At 36.7% G+C, this 21,293-nt stretch overlaps 2 protein-coding genes across 2 annotated transcripts in view; one reads left to right on the top strand and one right to left on the bottom strand.

Moving 5' to 3' along the window:
- The window catches only part of LOC115450566 (inactive dipeptidyl peptidase 10), a 179,553-nt gene that overhangs the window by 117,400 nt on the left and 40,860 nt on the right, over nucleotides 1–21,293 (bottom strand). The gene's annotated exons all lie outside the window — the stretch shown is intronic.
- Nucleotides 1,220–15,391, top strand: LOC119190527 (complement factor D-like). Its single transcript, XM_037442599.1, has 6 exons — nucleotides 1,220–1,336; nucleotides 5,904–6,066; nucleotides 12,872–12,968; nucleotides 13,427–13,588; nucleotides 13,881–14,003; nucleotides 14,681–15,391. Exons 1-6 carry the CDS (start codon nucleotides 1,237–1,239, stop codon nucleotides 15,173–15,175), a joined length of 1,140 nt encoding a protein of 379 aa, XP_037298496.1. The 5' UTR covers nucleotides 1,220–1,236; the 3' UTR covers nucleotides 15,176–15,391.

The following is a 21,293-nucleotide window of genomic DNA, read 5'->3' as shown; positions in this document are numbered from 1 at the left end:
TTGGAGGCGAGGTCTTATCTGTGTTGACGCAAACATTTCCACCGCGCGTGAAAACATCCTGCACTACCTGATATAGAACTACGACTTGTTTAGAACAACCATATATTAAAATTAAACTATTTTACGGATTTCATCGCGGTTTTTGTATAATTTTCTTCCAATGTTTCGAAAGCTTTGCAGCTGTCGTAGTCACGGAGCAGACCCGATTATTTCAATGAACATTCGCGTAAACATAAGAAATCTTATTCAAACCAATAAATGTTCCTTATGTTTATGCAAATTTCATAAACATACATCACAACTTTATGCCTCAGAGGGTAGACTGAGGTGTAACCAGAGCATTCACTTTTTTGCCACGTATATTCCGTACCGAGATGGGGCGAGCATACCACCATATCAGACATATATTCCACAAAATAATTTAATTCAACATATTAATACTTATATATCTACATAAGAAATTAGTAAATGTTTGAACCATGAAATATTAAATTCGATTTCCAAATCGTAGTTTTTCGATTCGGTAAACAAACTCAAATTGCAATTGTAATTAGTAAATCATATGTGGGATGGAATAAGGTCGAAATATCTACACAATATGTGACGCCTCTAATCTCTCTCTCTCTCTCTCTCTTTGGAAATTTAACGAGATAATAATATCTACAGAGTTACTCTAACTCTTTTGAATATCCGGTATCTCAAAAAGTCTGTTAAAACTTCAATAGAAAATATTAAAAACGTTTAAAGCCATCAATCATGCAGATTTTGATATAATACTGATTGATGCGAACAAATGAAGCGGACTTTATACTGGATATACTGATTGGTGGACGAAGTTTTAGTCTATATTCTTGAACGTAATTGAAATGGCGGCTTACGGAGTGCAATATTTCAATACAAATTTAAATTTATTTTTTGGTTACTTTATTGGGACCAAAGTAAACTATGGACGTTATTTCAAGACTTGGTCTGTCTTTGTATTCAATTCTCAGTCATTTAGATATTTCTGCGTTCACTTCTAATAAATATCTTTACAAATCGTCACATCTACGATATTATTAGCACTAAACATAATATTAAATTGTTTAAATTGTACATTAGATATATTGTATAAAATATAAAAAACGCCGTCAAAAACACCAAAAATCCATTCTCAACTAAACATGTCATCTCTAACAGTTCCTAGCTCTATGACAAACCAAAGCACTATTGGAGCGAATCAAAACGGATCAGTGTATGCTGGAAAGTGCAAGAATGTGGTTGAGATCTGGAATCTTTGTGTGCTTCTGGGGGCTGGCCTGCTGCAAGCTGGATAGCACGGCTGATAATGATTCTGGTAAATATATCCTTTAAAATTTATTGTTATTTAAAATTTTTATAGAAAAGAAAACAATTTTGAACTAAAAATAAACAAAAGATTATGACTTAAATGCTTGTTATAAAAAGGGCTCTGAGGGCTGTAGTCGAAATAATTTAAGGTCCGTAAAGTCCAACAAAAAACGGCGATAGCCTAGTTGGTTGTGGAATGGACTGCCGAGACGAATGTTTGCAGGTTCGAAACCCAAGGGCACACGCTACTGACTTTTCTAAATATTACGGCACGGCACGGGCACGGAGAAGCTATCCTACTGCTCTTGACGATAAGTGAGGGTCCAGATATTGTCGGCTGACGATGCGTATCGCTAACCTCGCTAGTCGACATAATTATACCGGCCTGGTTGAAACCGGATTTACACAAGCCCGAAGCGACACATTTACGTGGGCCAATTCGGAAATTTCCGTATAATCTCATTGGTAGAGGTTTACGTTTACGATCGTTAACTATGTAGACAGTATTATCCCAGCTCAGAATACGTGAGAAATATAACGCAAGTCTTCCATTAGGCCGCTTGAAGATGCCGTCCAAGCCAAGAATATAGGAGAAACAGGGCAGAAGGCTAGTGCTTGCCAATCTCGAAAGGTCTATATAACCCGATTCCTGTCGATTTCCCTTTCGTAAGTTATGTAAACATTAGAGCGATTTGCAAACCGCATTTATGCATCATCATCATCAGCCACATAAAGTCCACTGCTGAACATAGACCTCCCCTAAAGATTTCCAAACGGACCTGTCGAAAGCGGCCTGCATCCAACGTGTTCCTTCGACCTTTATCAAGTATTTATTTATTTTATCGACATTTATGCATTAGTACCTATTTGTTATGTCGAGTTACCTTTCAGAAACTTCATCCTTCGCCACTGATGCTTCCACATTTCGCACTCTTAGTAAAATAACCTATTCAAAATTGTTAATTTGTGGCAGTCGTAAGAAAACAATTTTTTGTTTGCTACCTCTTTTTTGAAGTTGCTGTAAAATTGAGCTTATTAAACATACAAAATGGGAAAAAACTAAAAGGTCTCAAACAGAAATTGGTTGTTTGACGATTCCCACAAATTGGCAATTTTGGAATGTGTCATTATTTTATTAAGAGTGCGATTTCAATCACGATTTGAATAACCATATACAAAGATACACTGCAGAAAGTGCAGGAGCTAACAAAGTGTTTCACGATCAATATTCTCGGAAACTTATGCACGAGCTAGCATCTCGTTACCAAGTGCGACATTGTTGTCTCAGACTGCGGTGCGATTCATGAATCCATACTTCTAGTTATAGGGTTGTTTGCGTGGCCTTTCGAGTTTCATGTCAGGCAATATGTTAAAAACTTTACTGGTAGGTCTCTCATATGTGAGAGTCCGCCTAGGTACCACCGCAATGTCTATTTCTACAAGCAGCCGTGTATAGTCACTGTTGTGTTTCCGTTTGAAGGACATTGTAGCCAGTAACTACTGGACATAATAAGTCTTAACATGTCTTAGGATGGCGAGCGCAGTGGAATATCAAACAATATTTTGTAATTCGTGGTGTTGGATGGTGTTTCTACTGTTTATGGGCGGTCGTATCGCTTACCATCAGGCGAACGGCAAGCTCGTCTCGTCATTCAAAACAATAAAGAAAGTAAAAAAAGTAATGACACCCTATATTAATAAACCTGTCGACCGAATTCATAGTATCTCTTTGACCTTTAAAAACTATCTATCTCTTAAAAGTGACAATGAATGTGTCTCGTCATACATAGAAATAAAAACATAGAAAAAAGACACTGAGATTTGCAGATGGAATCGGACGTGGTGATAGACTCGTCTTCTATCACATTTTGGGACGAAATGCTCCGAAAAATAGACAACCTGTTCGCACCTCTGCTGCTGATGATAAAAGCGTGATATATGCTTTGTTTATAAGTTAACCCATTTACCAGCGGAATGTTTTCCGGCAAACATGACAGCTACATGACATTACGCGTGTCACGGAAAAATAACCTTATTATGTATTAAATAAAAAACAAACATTCCGATGGTAAATGGGTTAATACAATGTATTTAACTTCAAAATATAACCACAAAACTCGTTAAACTAGGCATTTATAAAATAGCAATTGTAAAACCATTGAGACTCCAGCCTCATAACTTTGAAAAATATAACTATGCGAAGAAAAATGACAGCGGCCCGAAGTTGCTAATGCCAGAAGTTGTAGTTGCAAGTTCCAAGTGCTAGAAGTTTATTATTGATTGCGGTCTGCATGGCCATTGTTGAAACGCGGGTATTTTTTTATACAGGGTAATTTTAACATAGCATTACTAAATGAAACCACATACTTATCTACTTGAAAATAACACTTTACAATAAGTTACTTGAGCCGTAGATGTAAAATAATAAAGTGTAAATTTCGAACCAAATAAATATTAATAAAAAGCAATTTAAATTTTACGCACCCAAATGCCACTACTACTACTCTAAGAGAATTCGTTGCAGTGGCAACATCATATTTTCAGTCCGAAATTCACTCACGCACACACTTTAGTCGCATTAGACTACAAAATGATCAAAAATCTGATAATTAAAACCAGCATTTTTGGTGAAAATATTCGTTATAAATGGATGGCTTTGGCACAATGTCAGCAAAGATGAAGTATGAACATAAGTATGTGGCTTCATTTAGTAACGCATTATCAAAATGACCCTGTATATTAGGCTCATGGTAAGAATTATAAAATTTAGGTCTTATTTAGAAGATGCTCTCAGTAGTAGAGGGTAGAGGAGGCCCGTACTCAGCAGTGGGCAAGTATATAGTACAGGGCTGATATTATTATATTATTATTATTAGAAGATGCAATGATTTTATTAATATTCTGTATCAATAAAAGTAAAGTCACACGCCGAACTGCAAAATACATTTACTGCATTGATAACGTATTTAACACGTAATTAATCCAGATATGATGCTTTACTGCTGAACACAGCAAACATCAATATCAGAAAAAGAATTAAAAAATCCACTATTCTATTCTACATGAATAGAGTAACTCTACCATTTTCAAAAGCCTTGTTCCTTATATTATTTCAATAATACCATCAGCAGCAAAGATGTAGAGTAGCTCTAGCTTTTTCAAAACCATTGATATTTATTATTACAATAACACCATCAACAGCAAAGTTATGTAAAGTAGCTCTACTATTATCAAAACCCTTGATCACGTATACCTATTTCAATAATACTATTATCAGTAAAGATGTAGAGTAGCTCTAGCATTTTCAAAACCCTTCGTCAAGTATTTTATTCCAACAATCTTCAGTTCGGTCTCCGATCGTTTAGTCAACAGTTTAAAGGATTGGACCTAAAGTTCCGCAACTTGGAGTGTTAACTAGTTTCAGTTAGCGCGGAGTTTTCAATATGAAAACCGTTTACTTAGCTACAACTATTGTTTGACGAGGGCTTGAAGTTTATTAATTTTTATAAAATTCATTTTGATTGTTGCACCTTTATTTATATTAATATATAAAGCTGAATAGTTTGTTTGAAAGCGTAAATCTCAGAAACTACCTTCTAAACCGATTACGAAAGTATTTTCCCTGATAGGAAGCTATATCACTCCTAAATTCTATAGGCGGACAGAGTCGCGTGCAAAAGCTAGTGTATTATAAAACAAAGTCCTGGCCGCATCTGTCTGAACACGATAATCAAAAAATACTGAACAAATTTCTATGAAATTCGGTATGAAGATAATCTGAGACCCTGGAAATAACATAGCCTACTTTTATCTTGAAGTTGCGATCAAAGGAAATCAATTATAAAATCTAGTGCGTCTGTCGGATATATAACAATCATCATCATCATCAGCCGCAGGATGTCCACTGCTGAACATGGGCTTCCCCCAAAGATTTCCAAATCGCCCTATTGGAAGCGGCCGTCCAACGATCTGTGACTTTTATTACGTCATCTGTCCACCTATATCTATTATAAATTATTATACAATATACATCTGTATAATACAACTAGCCCTGTATTATATTCTTGCGTTGTTCTTTTGATAAATCAGCAAATTTTGGTTCTCAGAATTCGCGTATCGTTTATTTTCTATTCAACTTTGAATAATAAGTAATGAATAGACCATCCATTTTATAATGTAGACCTATTTTGCGATAAAATCAGTATAATGGTTCAAAGGAATACCTTAATTAGAATTAATATGTTGTAATAATGATAGCCTAGTGGGTTGTAGAACGGACTCTTGCCTCTACTAATGAGAGGCTTTAGGCCTTATATCCACCACGTTGGTCTAGTGCGGGCAGACTTCACATACCTTCGAAGTTCTTATGGATAATTCTCAGGTATATCGGTTTCTTCACGGGCTTTACTTTTACCGTTAAAGCGAATCTTCATTTAAATACACACGTAACTTCTAAAAATCACTGTGTGCCCTAGGATTTTAACCCGCTGACCTTCGTCTCAGCAGTCCGTCCCCAACTAGACCATCATGCCCTTTAGTAGAACGAGTAACACCTATTAACATTTCTCCACCAGCCGACGCTGACCTCGACGACAGCAGCGAACACATAGGCGCAGGGATCACGCAAATCCAGCACCGGCCGTACGCGGGTTCGCTTCTCAAGAACAACACCTACGTTTGCAGTACAGTCATACTCAACTCCTACTGGCTCATCACGCTGTCCAAGTGCTTTGATTCGTGAGTTACTATGACATAGCTTTTTATAAGAACACGGTAGAGTAACCCCACTGTAGTGGCAAAGAGTCCATATAACTCGAACGCCATACGTACGTAGTACATATATATCGATGGATGAAATAAATTTCATTTTTAAGCATTAACAGCTTTTTCCAAGATAAAAGGTTAATTTTATCTTGGAAAAAGCTGTACTACTGGAATGGATTCCAATAGAATGTTGACTGACGAGCGATGATTACCCCTCGGCAGTCGACACAATTATGCTGGCCTGTTGGAACTGGATATACACAGGGTGATCCCGGAACGCGACACACTTACGTGGGCTTCTAAGGCGGGTTTTAACACCTTGTGTGTTTTAACACGGTGGTCGCTATCAGATATAAAATATATAACTACCAGCAAAATTTATTTTCAAAACAGGCTTCCACGTGGGTAAAACCAAGAGTAAAGCCAATGTAAAATGTAATTTACCTACCACGCAACTAAGTGGATAGTCATTCGCCGATCCTGGCTAATGAACGGGCTGTCATTACGCAAATAAAGGTCTAAACTCTAATGACGCGGCGCGACGCAAGTCGGTTGCTAACTAATGGTTTATTTATGTACCAGATATATTTTAGTATTAGTTTACATTGTATTAGGTGTTATATTCCCTTGTATTTAAGGTTTGAATACTTACATCTATACATATTATAAAACAAAGTCACTTTTTGGACCGTCTGTATGTTATCGATTTTCTCAAAATCTACTGAACGGATTTTTACGTAATTCGGTATGGAGATAGTTTAAGACCCTGGGAAGGTTATAGGCTATCCCGGGAAAATATATAGCGGACTTTTATCCCGGAAAACTCCTCCACACTGGCAAAGACGCAAAACCTAGTTATCAATAAAATTCGACCATATTTAGTTATTAATCCATAAGGCGGTTTGGACGACTGCCGCTATCCGATGCACGATTATATACCTTCTAAGGTAAATCTTTGGATCGCGAGTTACTGCTCACTATTCTTACAAGACTCTAATTGTGTGCAGATATGCAAGTGCCTACTGTAGAGAGGCAATGCCCATGTCATAAATATTATAGTATAGTCTGTTAAGATTTCTATATATTGTCTGTGGTGTAGAGTTGCAACATTAGTTTATGTCTCCTTTGTGGTTTTCCAAAAATGTAGTCGACATGTTTCTGTTAAAATTAATAAAAAGTATTTGTTTATAACACTGCATATAATTTTGAGATTGAATCCCGGAAGAAAAGCAAAATATTAACACCTACCTTCGATTAAAGAAGAAGGTTTGCTCATAGAGCGTTGACGTCTTGAAAACCACGACCTCCTACCCATAATACCAGTTCAATATGGAATCAGCGCAGCACTTTTTCAGACAAATACCTATGAAATATGTTTCCCTGGTATAAAGCGATAAATTTTGGACACGCGACCTCAATAACTCACAGTTAACTAACAATAAACAAAAAGTAACAGATTTCGCGCTAAGCATTACAAATAGATAAATACATACGTTTTACGGACCTTTAGAGGACAAAAAATTTCCAGGACCCTTTACTAAGTCAAGTATCGGGAGCCGGAACAAGTTATAAGCACGTAGCGATTTTAGTTTTTCGGGATGAATTTTATTATTTATGCTTTCCTGGTGTTTGTTTTACTTATGAGAGTTAATCATCTTTAGAATGCCACAAAAAGCGACTTGTAAGTCGATGTTTAATTTAGAAGTTTGTAATTGGTCGAGAGAGCAATGCGTAGTCACGTGTTAGTCTCAACCAATCACAATAAAGCGATACGGAGTCGTGTCATTTTTGTCATATTCTAAGCATTGTATTGTCTCCGTTTACTACTATTTTGCGGTCATATTAACAAGAACGTCATATTCAATTATTGGAAGTACTGAGTATCATGATAATAAGTAATCATTTATTTCTCTGACTTCTAAACTAGGTATAAACCGGTGTTTCAGAAGTCAGCATTATCTTCCTTAAATAAAAATAATTTAATAATTTCCATGTGAGGAAAAAATCATGATGTTAAACACATTGGCATATATCATGTAAAAATATACGTCAATATATTTAACATATGTCTTAGAGTGACAAACAACATTATGTGCCTTGATACAGGTCATTTAGAGGTAGTCATATAAACAATTAAGCTAGTAACTTTCCTTGCGTTCATTTGTATTATAATGCTCTGTCAGACAATTTTAAATGAATTAAGTCAGTTCAAACATGAGCTAAATTATTATCAAAAATTAACACTAACAAACCCTCTTTCCCCATAAAAGTTAATAGTAAAAATGAAGAAATACTTTTTATATCTGAACAACACGCCTCAAAATTCCTATCGACGGTTAGAAGGGTAAGACATAAGCGAATTTTTTTTTCAAATACTATTAGTTTGTTTAAAAAAACATAGAAAAAAGTGCTGATTATATTTGTATGAAAGTTAGTATCGTAAAATGTCGCTTAAATAAAGTAGCCTTATAACCGTCGATATAAATTTTGAGCCTATGTTTTTCAGATATAAAAAGTATTTCGATGTATGAAATTCTGTCCCTTGGGCCCTATAACGAAAATCCCACGAGATTCGGACCCTATGTCGGAAATAGAGGCCCCGGTTTATTGCGACCCGCGCACATATTGGCGTATACACTCGTGTGACCACTCCGGTATTCCTCATTATTGTCGGATTTTACGGCTTGCGGATATCGGATATCGGAATAGACAATGTGTAAGAAAAACTGACGAGGTATAAAAGTGAATCACACTAACTAACCCAGAAGATAGGAATAGAACATAACTAATGGTAATGTCGGTTGCAGACCGAAAGCTAAGTTTGTTTAGCTTAGTTTAGCTTTTTACTGCCTCAGTGGCGTAGTTAAGCGTACCAGTTACGAGCATAACTATCGCGCTAAGGTTCTGGGTTCGCATCCCGGCTCGAGCCAGAAATAAATGTGACTGGGTTTTTTGATCTTCAAAATTACTCAGTCGCAGTAGGAGTCAGGAAGTTAGCAGTGTGACAATCTCGTGCCTCGGAAAACACGTAACGCCGTTGGTCCTGCGCCTGAACTCTTTCATGTCATGTCGGATTGTCATCTTATCTGACTATAAGAATGAAGGAACAGAGAGTGCACCTGTGTATTGCGCACATACTTGTGCGCTATAAAATATCCTGCGTACCTGGCTGAATTCCGTTAAGATTGGCCGCAGTGGCCAAAATTCGGCTCGCAGGGATTCATTAATTCATTCAATTAATTTGCCACGGGACCTTTACGATGTATTTACGCCACATGTCTGCGAACACAATTTTGTTTTTACACTGAAATTGTTAATTTACTCAGCAATTACATTCACCGTCATTATTTATATAAATTCGATACAAAACGAGTAAATTAAACAATAAACTTATATTTCTCCTCCATTAAATTCTAATTAAGCTAATCGATAATGAATTAAAATTGGACCAGATGTTATCACCATCTCGCTCTGTCCCAGTAAAGTCATAGGCGAGAAAGGGACAAACGAACGGATTTGCGAACTCCCGTTGTTTACAATTTGGGGGTAATCTTGAGTTAATTTCGTGCAAACATAGGGTCACGAATCGGGCTCGAGCTAAATGTTTAATTGTTCTACATTTTGGACCTTTTGTTCGACTGCGGTGGTATCTGAACCATTATATTGTAGGTCATGACCGCGGCTTTGCGTGAAGATTCATTTAATTGCAAGAAGAGTTAAAAAAATATGTAAATTATTTAAAACCTAAAACAATAATATGGCGTACAGCAATGGCAAAATCCATAGAACCGGATTCCTACCGGCCTATTTAGGATTAGGATTTACGTTTGTCAGAATTTTTTGTTTATTGCTTTAAATGACGAGACGAGCTTGCCGTTAGCCTGATGGTAAGCGATACGACCGCCCATAAACAGCAGAAACACCAACATCTCGAATTACAAATTATTGCTTGGTATTCCACTGCGCTTCCTATCGTGAGACATAAGATGTTAAGCCTCATTATGTCCAGTAGTTACACTGGCTATATAATGCTTTTCAAACCAGAACACAACAGTGACTGCACACTACTGCTTGGCTGGTATAGCGACCACTGTACATAAGGTGTTAAAACCCGCCATAATGGCCGACGTAAGTGTCGCGTTCCGAAACAAGCCTGTATATCCGGTTCCAACAGGCCGGCATAATTGTGTCGACTGTCGAGGGGCAATAATCTCCCATCAGTCGACACTATCCGGACCCTATTCCACTCACCAGATGCATTAAGGTCACTTTGTCGTATATAAAAAGCATTAAATGAAATACAAACGATTCTAACCAATACTAATAAGTAATCATTAACGGTTTTTGTGCTCAGAGAATGAATTATAGACGTAAAAACTACTAGAATTCCAACTTCGTATTAGATTGATCCGATTATGTTCAATAAATGGATTGCCGACAAAGACATTAAAGAGTAGCTATAGTTATAGACCGGACATCCACAACATCACGCATTTATCTTTAAAGGGGTATGCAGAGGCCAACCAGGGCATCCACATTTCGCCAAGTGTGTTCCATCTCATGATATGATAGAGGGCGAGCCTATCGCCATATCGGGCACAGATTTCAGACTCCGGACTGATACTAAGCGTAAAAACCCAAATATCACTTTACCCGGGATTCGAACCCAGGACCTCAGAGCGCTGCCGTACCGCGGCTGTAATACAACTACGTCACCGAGGCAGCTGACTGAACATCAGGACAAAATATATGCTCCAAAAGTAAAACAATTGGTAATAAGCCTGTCTTATTTGAAATGTCCGTGTGACAAGATGTCACTGCGTTGTTAAGTATTAATATAAAAATAACATATTCATTGAAAATATATTATGCGCATTGAAAACGTGCAAATCATTCATCATCATCTCAGCCACAGGAAGTCCACTGCTGAACATAGGCCTCCCTCGAAGATTTCCACGTCGACCTGTTGGAAGCAGCCTGCATCCAGCGACTTCCTGCGACCTTAGCCAGGTCGTCCGTCCACCTTGTAGGCGGGCGTCCGACATTTCTCTTGCCTGTACGTGGTCTCCACTCTGGAACCTTTCGACCCCAACGGCCATCGGTTCTTCTAGCTATATGCCCGGCCCACTGCCACTTCAACTTGCTAATCCTATGGGCTATGTCAGTAACCTTTGTTCTCCTACGGATCAAATGCAAATCATTATATGGAAAAAATATTATGTATTTTACATTGGTGTTTTGCTATTTCACGGTAGATTCAGTAACCATCACATGAGCGAAACATTTTTTGTATGACAATGTTTCGAATGTCCCGTCTATCTTAGCACTCTTTGAATGCCGACGAGGGTTTATTTGAGAAGTGATAACGTATCGTATAATTTTAGTATTATCTATATAAGATCAATTATTTATATTGATTGTTTAAATAAAATCGCTTGTTGCTTTTCCTTCCCAAAGAAACGAATGAAGTTTATTTTTTCAGTCTATACAAGATATTATTATAACATTTGGACTGTAACGAAATAGTTTTCACGATTTTGTCTGTTCTGTCGTTTTTTTTTTATTAATATATTTATTATTTATAATATTTGATAGACCCAATGTACAGACAAGAAACAAACAAGACAGATGAATCAGAAAATCTCGTAACTATTTCGTTACATATATAGTGTTCGCTATCCGGTCGGATATAAAATATATCCTACCACCAGCATCACCAGCAGCGTCTAGACTCTAGTTTATACAGATTTTGAAAAGAGCAACTCTAGAGTTTTTTGCCCGTTCTTGTCTGTTGAAAATTGCTTTAGAACTGGTGGTAGAGTAAATATATATTTGTTAATACTTCAATACGTTTGCCACCATGAGATATGGAAGCCGCACTTAGATGGATCAATTATTGGTATCAATAATCGTACGCAATTATTTAAGTCCATCTAAACGTACGTAATAGCGAATTAATAACACTCCCCTCTTTTTTGAGATATATTAAAAAAACAACTATTACTAGCAATCATTAATACGTCTAACAATTTTCAATAAACGATCGATTTTTTCTACCTAAAAAATTTACCAATCAGAACAAAGTTTTATTTGCTTACAAATAAGTTATTTTGATTGGTTCATTCTCGAAATCGGATTGAAGATTGATATCTTTTATTGAAAACGGCTGTAAATAAGACGTAGTCTCAAAACGCTCAGAAAATGCACTGAATACAATGGCCTTTAAAGTTGGATAAATTAGTTCAAAGAGGAACTTTTATATACTGACCTACTAAAGAAATGGCATTTCAACTCTTACTGACAAGCAAAGCACAAGACACGATGGCCTTAAAAGTTGGATAAATCTGCTTGGAATCCAAAAAACCTTTCATACTGATCTACTAAAGAATCCTGGCATTTCAACTCCTATAAGCAACTAACCGACATAACCAAGGGCGTCTCCAAGGGGGGTCAAGAGAGGCAGCTGCCACCCCCATAGATTCTAAAAACATTGCCAAATGTAAAGTAACCAAAGTCCTAAGTCTTTGACTTGACTTGCTTGATAGATCATTCCCGTACGTCGAAACTAGAATTCACCAATTCAATTCCTAATATTCCGTACGCTCAATCACGCCCTGCTCTATGGTAAAGCGGGAAAGAGCTAGTGAAGGAGGAACACTTGCTCTCGACTTAACCTACAATTCATAGTTTCCTCATTCCCCATAGTAAGTTGCCCCACCCCGTACGCCATCGGCTGGCTACGCTCTTGGAAGTAACTAATTCAACAATTCATTCACAGAGACATAATATCGTCGCACGTGAGCCACAAAAACCTCGCCAATTTCTCCGTTAGAGTGGGCAGCTCATACAACAATAAGGGCGGGTCGTTGTATAAGGTAATGTGATTTACGCTGATTTATTGGTAAAGGATTGTGAATAGTCTTTGTTACTTCATTGTTAAGAGTTATATTTAACCATATAGTAGCATCCTTAGACGGACAGGTTTCTTGATCCAATCAGAGATTAATAAAAAAAAATTCAAGATAAAATATCCGAATTGTCTGGGTATTTTTGATGTAAATAGTTACCGAATATGCTGTCACTAGTTCAATCAGACGTGTTGTGGGCATACGTGATGGGGTACCGCGCTATCTCTTTCTCACGTAAGCAGTGTTATGGTCGGTGACACACGATGACGTCACAATTTGCTACCACAGTTTGACGGCTCCCCTTCCACGAAATTTTAAAGATTAATAACTTATAGCGTGAATTTTAAAAATACTTTTTTCTGTTAGTTATTGGATGATGATAGATGTATTTTATAAAAAGTAGTCAACTACCGTCTTACTTACAGATCAAAATGTTAATAAACAACTTCGATCTAAAAGTGTCAGCGGTGAAGTTGGAAGCTCCTTTAGAGTTCGGCTCGCGAGTCCAAGCGGCACAATTGGCAAAACCTGACGAAGAAGTGGAGCTTGGCTATCTAGCGTCGATGATTGCCTGGACTCCTACTTCGGTAAGTATATGAGATTTTTGGGAATTCAAAGATCAGGGAAACCAGAACATATAATTTATTTCTGCTTGTTCCGACATGGAGCTAAGAACCACTATTGTACTTAGTCAGTTAGTTAGTTTTTTTGGATTCTAAAGATATTTTAGTTTTTGAACTTTGTGAATCTCTTGGACTACTCTCTTTACTCCACAAAGAAATTAACCATATAGAGAACATAGCTATATTTAGCTCGCTAGTTAACTTATTTTAAAACATAATGTGCACAAACTCTAGTAAATGACACAATGTTTTGTAGCATATTCGAGTGGTGAACGCGCCCATCATCGAAGCTTCGATCTGTGACGACAACACCAAGCTTCTACCAGGACACTATATCTGCGTGGGAGGTGTTCAAGACCTTAATCGTCACTTTTGTAGGGTAAGTAATGTAAAATTCATTATCATTATATACTTGATGCAGTAGATAAAAAAAGGGCAAACATTTTTTTGCTGGTATATATTTTATCTTCCCGGATAGCGATCACCGTACACAAAGTGTTAAAACACGCCATAGTGGCCCACGTAAGTGTGCCGCATGCTGGCATTAGCCTGTGTATTCGGTTCCAACCGGCCGGAATAATTGTGGCGACTGTCGATGGGTAATCATCTTTAGTCAGTCGACATTCTATTGGAACCCACTCCTCATAAAATCAGATGCAGTGGGGTCTCATTAGCGTGCCCGCAAAAAAAAACATTTTACTAAAATTATGGATCTATAAAATGTAATAAATATTTTATTGAGTTTTATATGTGTAATATAACTCTATTCAGTTTTAGTGCGAAATTTAAACAAATTAAAGGAGTCTCCACAAACAATTTCCTATCTAAGTAATAAAATGTATTACAAATGATTTATTCAGTGAAACCTAAATAGGGTAGTTTCCTGTGTTTAAATTTGTACATTACTTTTTACGCATCAAAAAATAACACGAAAAGATTTTTTTTTTGTGAAATCAGTAAACATATAGACATTGAAATAATAGACTAATACAGCAATCCTGTTACACTTATAAGTAGAAATCATATACCATTTTAAAATTAACAATTCCTTTACAGCAAGACAACGGCGGAGCAGTAATTCAAAACGAAACACTGATCGCGATATCATCGTTCCTCCAACCATGCGCAGTCTACACAAAAACCCACGCCTTCCCCAAAGTTTCCAGTTTCGCCAGATGGTTAGACTCGGTGATATGGGATGAAGGGAACCGGCCAATCACCACCGCAGCACCAACCACCACACAAACCACCAAACCACCTAACACCACAGAGAGTTCTACAGGCCTTAACCCATATTTTGCTGATCCTAGCAAATTTCTGCTTACTCTACCATTCGATCCTATCAACGTGCCATTGGAACCGGCAGAAGATAATTCTGTGATACCAAGAATGAGTTTATACGAATCGTATTTGCAGAATATGGCCAGAGCGAAGACTTCAACAACCCATGACCCGAATGCCGAAGACGAGAGACGGGAATGGTTGAAGAAATTCGGGAAGAAGATGCCAATTTTCATGCCAAAGAAGTATGCGCAGTATGATTATAGTTAAATAATATTTAATGCTGAGGTATTGTGTTTTACATTTCCATACTTTAAGAAGCTGATTGTAATAGAGAGTCTGTGTACTAATTTAGAAAAATAATTATTAAGTTAATTTTATTCTTAAATAGTTTGAACACACATCATGGTGTCGGAAAAAATGTAACAACATGATTTCGGTTTTGCTAAGTTATTAAGATAAAAGACATAAAGCACATGATATTCATTTGTACAGTATTTTATTGCATTTTTTATTGCTTTGAATGAGGAGACGAACTTGCCGTTCGCCTGACGGTAAGCGATACGACTGCCCATGAAAAGCAGAAATACCATCCAACACCTTGAATCACAAAGTATTGTTTGGTATTCCACTTTGCTCGCCATCCTGAGACATGAGATGTAAAGTCTTAATATGTCCAGCAGTTACACTGGCTACAAATTCTTATTTTTGTTCTTGAATTTACGGCTTTCGATTACCCATCATATTCGAAGTATTTTAATAACATAAAAATTTCTTCTTGATCCTTCTTAACTTTAGGTTTAATGTTAGAAAGACTGGAATTTATCAACATCTTTATTTTTATTAACTAATTTACTGTTACTTTCCATCTACAAAGCAAGTTATTTGTTAGCTTCTATTTCACTGAACCTTTTGTAAATGTGGGTAGTCAGAATATCTAATTAGGTTAATGGGTTGAACTGTTCCATTGATGTACGAAATATGTTTGAATGCTTTGTAGGTTTAATGTACAGTCATCTACAAAAGTAGCTGAACAAAATTGGAATTAAAATCATCTTTACACGTTTAGTTTTTTTTTCTGAGTAAAGTATTACCATTCTATTTTATTTTTTGAAGAAAAAATAAATGTTGATTAGATCCATCGATATATAGGTATATGTACTACGTACTAGATCTGGCGTTCTGTACACATCTTGTTCGACTCAACTGTACTGCAATCCGTACACCTGACTTTAATATGATTTCAACATTGACAGCGTGTGGTTACGTACAGAGTGGCGCTCATAATATAAGAACTCGAGTCTAAGTAAAAACCTGGATGTGAATAAAAAATATTAGTAAAATAAGTAAAATTATTTGATGTTCAAATGAATGAATAGGTTATAACAGTGACGTTTTGGTTGCCATTTTAGTTCAGATTTTGTACAAATAGTTTATATGGTCGTTCTTGTCTATAGAATATAAGCCAATGGCAACTATAATTTCAGTGCAAATGCGCCTCTATCCGCTTGCGCTTAAGGGTTACAGAATATCCTGCTAATATTATAAATGCGAAAATCTGTAAAGACGTTTAGCTGTTAGTTAGAAGTAAATGCAAAAACAGCTGAACAGATTTGGATGAAATTTTACACACAGACCATGACTTTTCACACACGGCGAAAAGTGGGTGCCCTGGTTGCATCTCTGCCTACCCCTTTAGGGATAAACGCATGATATGTTTTTTTTAATTGCTTTGAATGACGAGATAAATTTGCCGTTCGCCTGATAATAAGCGACACGACCTGTCATAAACAGTAGAAACACCATCCAACACTTTGAATTACAAAGTATTGTTTGGTATTCCACTGCGCTCACCATCCTAAGACATGAGATGTTAAGTATGTCCAATAGTTATACTCGCCACAATGTTCTTCAAACCGGAACACAACAGTGACTACACACTGCTGCTTGGCGGAAATAGACAGTGCGGTGGTACCTAGGCAGACTCTCACATATGAGATACCTACCACCAGTAGAAATACGTGTTTTGTCTTTCTTACTTTTTATGCCGGATATCCCTAATTCTTTTTATTCCACGAAACGTCTTTGACGCAAGCAAAGCTGTCTGGAAACATAGTTAATGAAAAATGAAAAAATGAAAAATTGTTTATTACAGCAAAACACATAAAACATAACATATAAAAAGAGATTAAACTTAAAACAGTATAATAATGTTTTTGCTGATCACAATGTATCTGTGAACTATTTCCTTCGATTTCTTCACTAGGCAAGCCTGTATCGAAGAAATCGTCCCACGAGAATACAATTTGTGTTCAGATAGCACTACAAAATCGAAATAACTTATATATTAAAAGGAATAAAATAAATTGGAAATTAAATATTAAAAAAACAAAAATAAACATGCTTAAAATAAAATAACGGAGTGCCCTGCATAACAATTTTGCACGTGTATCACTTTTTTTAATTTTTAAATATGTGTATTATATTATATAACATTATTTTATTAACATAAGGCCACCTAGCATTCAAAAGTTAATAGGTCTTCAGTTTCACTGTAAGTTAATGAAGAAAGCCATTTCTGCAGTGAACTTTTCGCTTCTTTTAACGATTTATTTTTAAGGTCACAATATTTAGCAGCTTGGTTGTAAACATGCTTTTTTACAAAATCGCCAAATCTTTGTGCAAATCGAGTTTTGACGCATGGGGTCGTCAGTCTGTAAACTCTACGATTCCTTAATATCTCATATTGGCTAGAGTTTCTTACTGAGTTATGAACCAGAATCTCTGGTGTTACACGCTCTTTTTATAGTTAACATTATATTAACAAAAATAATTACAGAATACAATTTTAGACATCTTTTTACTACGTGCAACCAGAGAGAATAATAGAATAGTCGCCGCGTGACACATCTCCTCTGCCAGCCTGCCCGCGCAGCCGAGTACTTCTGGAAACGCTCGATGTCATTGGCTAGGATAGCGGCGCTAACAATATCGAGCTATAGAAAGACAATACTTGAGAATACATGTAGGAATGGAATGTAATGCGTGAGTGAGATAGAAGAGAGAAGAGTAGATGGCATACGTAATTTTGGAACGATGGAAAAAAGACGTTAGTTAAATGTTAGACGAAGGCACCGTAATAAAGTGGATAAATTGACATTCCGCACATCCAATGGCCTCGCCAAGGGGGGTAGGTAGGGGCAGCTGCCCCCCTAGAGGTTCTAAAACTCGAATTAATTCACCAATTCCATTACTAATATTCTATACGCTCAATTATGCTCTGTTCTATGTTATTGTTAAAGCAGGGTAGGGAACGTCGCGGTGAATATGTGCTCTCGACTTTACCTACAATTCATACTTTTCTAATTCTCCATCTCCTCTAGCTCACATCTTTAGTTTATGCCTATCTTTATTTTCAATTACATTTTCCCGGGATAAAAGCCTGTAATACACAGGAGTAATGTAGCTTCCTATTAGGAAAGAATGCTCAAAATCGGTTCAGTAGTTCTAGAGATTAGCACCTATGTACAATCACACAAAAATTCCTCTTTCTAATATACAAGATAATTTTGACATTGCGTCACTAAATAAAACCACATACTTATCTACTTGGAAATAACAATCTACAATAAGTTACTTGAGTCGTAGACGTAAAATAAAAAACATAAAAAAAAAATCACGTCGAATTAATAACCTCCTCCCTTTTTTGAAGTCGGTTAATAAAAAAGTGCAAGTTTCGAACAAAATAAGTACTTATTAATAAAAAGTAATTTTAATTTTACGCGCCCTAATGCCGCTACTACTACTCTAAGAGAATTCGTCGCAGCGGCAACATCATACTTTCAGTCAGAAATACACTCACGCACACGCCATATTCGCATTAAACTACAAAATGATCAAAAAATCGAAACAACTAAAACCAGAATTTTTGGTGAACATATCTGTTATTAATGGATGATTTTTGGGCACAATGGCAAAGGTGAAGACGAGTATGTGGTTTCATTTAGTAACGCAATATCAAAATATCCCTTACTAAACTAAAGAATATAGATAAAAGTGTCATAAAATAAGTCAAAGGTATCATGAATCTATGTTCCACCATCCATAGGTCTATTAAGTCCAAGTAATTTCTCCTTTAATTCGTACTCGCCTTGCAGTTAAAGCCTACATTCCCCATTAAGGCGGTGGCCGGCTGGGTTATTGGCAAATTCCTAACTCTCCGCGCCTAACTTCAAGCGAGTCTAGTTTTTGAAACTAGATCAATGGATCGATTCTTGCTCCTATGTTCTATCTGCACGTCAGGTTAACTGGTAGAGAATGTCTCTGGTATTAAGTCCGCCGTTACATATTTTATATGAAGTGCAATAAATCTATATATATATATATATATATATATATATATATATATATATATATAAAAATGAACCCCTATTTCCCTTGGTCACGCCATCACGCGTGAATGGCTGGGCCGATTTTACATTTTTTTTTTTGTGCTTGTTATTGTCAGGAGAAGGTTCTAATGAAAGTAAAAATTTAAAAAATTGCGCGGAAAATTAGAAAATTTAAGAAAACTAACGAAAATATTAATTTTATATAACTGTCGATTGTTTGAAATAACTATCAGCGATTGACAGAATGCGCGCTGCAAATTCATAGTTTAGACGGGACAAAGTCTGTCGGGTCAACTAGTAAATAAATAAATAAATTTTAGGGCTGGAAATTTTTAGTTTTAGCATCTATGTGTGATAAAAATAGGATTGTGGACTATGTTTTTCTTAATTCGTTTGGAGTTTTGAATCATCAAAAATAATTGAAAAATATGTAACAACATGCCGAGTCAAAATAAATTAATCTGGTGTGTTGTTTTTGAAATATATTACTACTCATAAATGCAAAGCACAGGCGATATGATAGATTAAATATAACATTGGCGAAGTGATACAGATTCGTGCGCTGAGAGTTCCATACTCCAAAGGATTTTTTATATCTTTTTTATCTTTACAACACACCTTTTCTCTGCAAAGAGGTAGGCAGAGGAGCATCTGGTGCACCTACTTTCCGTATTGTATTCTGTCCCATGATGTGATAGGGGGCGAACCTATCGCCATAACGGGCACAAATTCCAGACTCCAGGCTTTTACTGAGTAGAAAAACCCAATATCACTTTGATCGACCCGGAGATCGAATCCAAGACCTCATTGCAGTAACACCGTAATACAACTACGCCACCAAGGCAGTCCAATTATTATATTTAACTAGCTGACGTTGTCCCGTCTTGACTATGAATTTGCAGCGCGCATTCTGTCAATCGCTGACAGTTATTTCAAACAATTGACAGTTATATAAAATTAATATTTTCGTTAAGTTTTCTTAAATTTTCTTATATTCCGCGCAATTTTTTGATTTTTTTCTTTCATAAGAACCTTCTCCTGATAATAACAAACACAACAACAAAAAATAGTGATATCGGTCCAGCCGTTCACGCGTGATGGCGTGACCAAGGGAAATAGGGTTTCATTTTTATATATATGTATATAGATTGTCTAATTTCATCATCATCAGCAGCAGGATGTCCACTGCTGAATATGGGCCTACCCCAAAGATTTCCAGATCTCCCTATTGGAAGCGGCCTACATCCAGCGACCTCCTACGACTTTTATGAAGTCATCTGTACACCTCGTGCCTAATTTATCTACTAACAATACTACCAGCTCGTAGTAGCAGCGACTTTGGGCTAAATACTGTAAAGTTCTGAAGTACGAAGCTAAATTATATTAACCCGTAATTGGCGCCATTGATATTGCCGATATCATGCGGGACTGTGACCATTTACCAGCTTTAACTCGCCTTTAAAAGCTTTAGAACAAACATCTATAAACATTTTGAACCTTACAGCTCCACAAATAAGACCTTAAATAAGGACACACTTACAGACAAACAAGCACCTTGCCGTTGGTGACGTAATTTTTTTTTGTATCAGGTCTCGGCACAGTGACTTCACTACACCTGATGTTAAACGAAGTGAAGCATATAGGAAATGCCGAGACGAATGTCCGCAGGTTCAAATCCCAAGGGCACACACCTCTGACTTTTCTAAAAAAATATGTGTGTATTCTTTGTGAATTATCGCTTGCTCTAACTGTGAAGGAAAATATCGTCATGAAACCTGCATACCTGCGAAGTTCTCTACAGGAATTTCGAGGTTGTGTGAAGTCTACCAATCCGCACTAGGCCAGCGTGGTGGACTAAGGCCTAATCCCGCTCAGTGATTGAGGAGGCCCCTGCCCAACAGTGCGACAGAATATAATACAGGGCTGATATAATTATATTATTATTATTAAAGGATACAAGCATCCCCTAACAGTCGAAACAGTCATGCCGGCCTGCA

This window comes from Manduca sexta, chromosome 4 (assembly GCF_014839805.1).
Source record: "Manduca sexta isolate Smith_Timp_Sample1 chromosome 4, JHU_Msex_v1.0, whole genome shotgun sequence".
NCBI classification, from domain to species: Eukaryota; Metazoa; Arthropoda; class Insecta; order Lepidoptera; family Sphingidae; genus Manduca; species Manduca sexta.
The sequence above is the reverse complement of the archived record's forward strand: the minus strand, read 5'-3'. Positions and strand labels throughout refer to the sequence as shown.

Coding starts and splice junctions, on each gene's coding strand:
- LOC119190527 (XM_037442599.1), top strand. CDS start 1,237: ATGCTGGAAAGTGCAAGAATGTGGTTGAGATCTGGAATCTTTGTGTGC. Junction 1,337..5,903: donor CACGGCTGATAATGATTCTG/GTAAATATATCC, acceptor TTTCTCCACCAG/CCGACGCTGACCTCGACGAC. Junction 13,589..13,880: donor TTGCCTGGACTCCTACTTCG/GTAAGTATATGA, acceptor AATGTTTTGTAG/CATATTCGAGTGGTGAACGC.